The sequence below is a fragment of the Limulus polyphemus genome, unplaced genomic scaffold, assembly GCF_000517525.1.
Source record: "Limulus polyphemus unplaced genomic scaffold, Limulus_polyphemus-2.1.2 Scaffold8265, whole genome shotgun sequence".
Taxonomy (NCBI): Eukaryota; Metazoa; Arthropoda; class Merostomata; order Xiphosura; family Limulidae; genus Limulus; species Limulus polyphemus.
In genome coordinates, this window is record NW_013673875.1 from 6535 (window position 1) to 10362 (window position 3828).

The following is a 3828-nucleotide window of genomic DNA, read 5'->3' on the forward strand; positions in this document are numbered from 1 at the left end:
AACGTTGAATATTATTTATGATTTTAACTTTATACACAAGTGCCAAAATACTATACTTATATCTTTAACTGTCTAAACAATTACACCCTGGTAACTTATACTTGTAAAAAAAATAAAAATAGTAGTTTTAAACTACAAATATGTGAGATATAGATCGAAAATAGTACTTCAAAAAGAAACTAGCTTCCTAATATATCCTCATGTGTTGAGAATGTCATGAATGTACATTTAGTTTTCTGTATCGTTATGTAAACTGGAAGCATAGATAAATTCGTTTTTTCACTGATTATTAAGTTCAGTGACATACAAAATCAGTTCTTAATTAATTAAGTTAGATTTACGTACAACTTATTTTGTATATTCTGTAATAATAAACAGTAAATGTGTTGTATTTATCAAATGTAAAAGAATAATATTTTCTTGTAGACCATATCTTTTATCTTAAGAAACAACAAAGTTGAAATATTTTGTCAAGAACTTTTACAGATTTTGTTCTTAAAAGCTTCAAAAGTAGAATGTATGTATATTATTTATGATAAATCATAGATAAATTCGTATTTTTCTAAGTTAATTTTTTGTTAATAAATGTTTCAGTACGTGTGATACTTGACTAGTCTATGATTTCTACTTGCATATATTGTATATAACATATTAGACTGTGGTGAAACACGTCAGTTTTGAGCTGTAGGTAATGTGAGGCTCAAGATCTAATGTTCAGCTCGACGGGGGGGTAGGCAATTTAGTTAAGGATTTAAAGTGCATGATTTATGTGGAAGAGTTTCAATGATCATTTTTGCTGGAATTACTTTGGGGAGTGGCCCTTATATTTCGTTTATGTTTTTTGTTTTCTATTTAACTAATAACATGCTAGAACAAGTGTATATTATTATATTGGGCTGTAGATCAATATTTTATACATTATAACATGTTTTCGTAAATAATATATTAGTGTGTCTTGAAGTTTTGTTAATAAAAGTTTCAGTATATGTGATATTTGTTAAGCCTGTGATTTTACTTACATACAAGTGTAAAGAAAAATTAAATAAAACAATTAGGAAGTAAGAATGAGAGGAACAAAAAGTAAGGAAACAAGGTAGGAATGGGTAGGATAACATTACAACACTTGGTGATTTTGGACACAGTGCAACAATATAGTGGGTGCGGCCATCGTTCCACCCATTCCTACTTCATATGCTTTTTCTAGCTTGGTAATTGTTGAAACTAAATGAAAGATGTATGTAATTAAATTTCTCTGTTGCAAACTTTGCTTCAGCAGCCAAGTACAGATACATGTATTTAATCAAGTTACGTGACCCTAATCATGCATGACATCATAAGGAGGTATTTGATGTCGAAAGTGAGACATGAAGCTCCATTAGTCATTCTTTGCTTATGAGAGTCATTATAGCTGTCTGACTGCTAAGGGGTGGGCCAAAAAAATAGTATCAAAACCGCTGATTTTTGAAATTTGTAAATTTGTTGAGTATTTAGAAAAGATTAGCAACTGATAAAACTCAATTCCAGTCTATAATTGGATCAAAGTTAAAAGTAAAATACGAAGTAGGAATGAGGTAACACTTTGTGAAAAACCACCAAGTGTTGTAATGTTATCCTACTCATTCCTACCTTGTTTCCTTACTTTTTGGTTCTCTCATTCCTACTTTCTAATTTTATATTTAGAAAATTTTTACACTTGTCTCATAGCTTTTTTCGGTGCTAAGTCTCGAGAGTGACTGTGCTCTAGGCCTATCTCGTAGCTTTTCTTAGAGCTATCTCTTGGCATTTTATTATAACTGAGCCTAATCTTTACCATTTCGCTACTGGGTTGCTGTTTTGTTATAACTTAGCCTAATCTCTACCGCTTCTCTACCGAAATTCTGTTTTATTGTAACTTTGTCTACTCTTTTCCGTTTCTCTACTAAAAGTTTATTTTATTATAAATGAGCCTAATCTCTACCGCTTCGCTACTGAAAGTCTGTTTTGTTATAACCGTGCCTGATATTTACCATTTTGCTCCAGAATATCCGTTTTGTTATAACCGTGCCTAATCTTTATCATTTGTTGCTAGAGCAATGTCAACACGAGTAGTTGCAACAATGTGGTGGTTCTTTACGTTGATAATGATTTCATCGTACACAGCCAATCTGGCTGCTTTTCTGACTGCGGAAAGGATGAATTCGCCAATAGAAAGTGCTGAAGATCTAGCTAAACAAGTATCGATACAATACGGCTGTCTAAGTTCGGGGTCAACGAAAAACTTTTTTAAGGTAAGTGTGTTTCTCACATACAATAATACGTACTCTTCACGGAACGATTTTACTTTACGATCGAACATTTGTTCAAACCTCCTTCTTTGATGTTGAAAGTGTTATTAAAGAAGTAAGTTTAATAAACAACAAAATGTTCCTAACACTTAGAAATAAATATCTTGTTTAATAAACAACAAAATGTCTCTAGCACACAGATAGTATAAAGCTCTTGTTTAATAAACAACAAAATGTCTCTAACACTTAGATAGATATAATTATCTTGTTTAATAAACAACAAAATGTCTCTAACACACAGATAGAATAAAGCTCTTGTTTAATAAACAACAAGATGTTTCTAACACTTAATAGAAATATTACTCTTGTTTAATAAACAAGATGTCTCTAACACTTAGATAGAAATAATTATCTTGTTTAATAAACAACAAGATATTTCTAACACTTGATAGAAATAATACTCTTGTTTAATAAACAACAAGATGTCTCTAACACTTAGAAATAAAGCTTTTGTTTAATAAACAACAAGATATCTCTAACACTTAGATAGAAATAATTATCTTGTTTAATGAACAACGAGATGTTTCTAACACTTAATAGAAACAATGCTCTTGTTTAATAAACAACAAGATTTCTCTAACACTCTTGTTTAATAGACAAAAAGTTGTCTATAACACTTGGATAGAAATAAAGCAGAAATAAAGCTCTTGTTTGATAAACAACAAGCTGTCGCCAACACTTAGATAGAAATAATTATCTTGTTTAATAAACAACAAGATGTCTCTAAAACTTAGATAGAAATAAAGTTATTGTTTAATAAACAACAAGATGTCTCTAACACTTAGATAGAAATAAAGCTCTTGTTTAATAAACAACAAGATATATCTATCATTTAGACAGAAATAAAGTTCTTGTTTAATAAACAACAAGATATCTCTATCACATATAGATAGAAATAAAGCTCTTGTTTAATAAACAACAAGATATATCTATCATTTAGACAGAAATAAAGTTCTTGTTTAATAAACAACAAGATATCTCTATCACATATAGACAGAAATAAAGCTCTTGTTTAATAAACAACAAGATATCTCTATCATTTAGACAGAAATAAAGCTCTTGTTTAATAAACAACAAGATATCTCTATCACATATAGATAGAAATAAAGCTCTTGTTTAATAAACAACAAGTGTCTACCATTCCTACCTACAACGTAAGCTCTTATTTAACATACTACAAGTCAAGAAAATGAGAATACACGTGCATTCACAAGTGACGTCATATTTGGAACTACCACGAAATGAATCACGTGCGCTGCTTCCGAGCACAAGCGTCAAATTCCTGCAATGTTCACCAAGCTCTTTTGTTAAACATATTTTGTCATTAATTGGATTGTTGATATTTCAGAAATATCAAACTAATGAAATGTGATAAACTGTGGCATCTTTATTCTAAAAAGAGTAAAATGAATTAACATTGATTAATCTAATTAAGAAAATATAGTATTAAATATATTGTTACTTCTCCGTTTGTTAATTAACTTTCCGTAACTTCGTTCCGACG

The 3828-nt window shown here is 29.9% G+C and overlaps 1 protein-coding gene across 1 annotated transcript in view; it reads left to right on the plus strand.

Annotated features, from left to right (window-relative positions):
• LOC106475235 (glutamate receptor ionotropic, kainate 2-like) overlaps positions 1-3828 on the plus strand; it is a 25450-nt gene that overhangs the window by 5875 nt on the left and 15747 nt on the right. Inside the window, exon 3 of the mRNA XM_013935934.2 lies at positions 2069-2267. Within this exon, the coding sequence (XP_013791388.2) occupies positions 2069-2267 (199 nt within the window). The remainder of the gene's footprint in view (positions 1-2068; positions 2268-3828) is intronic.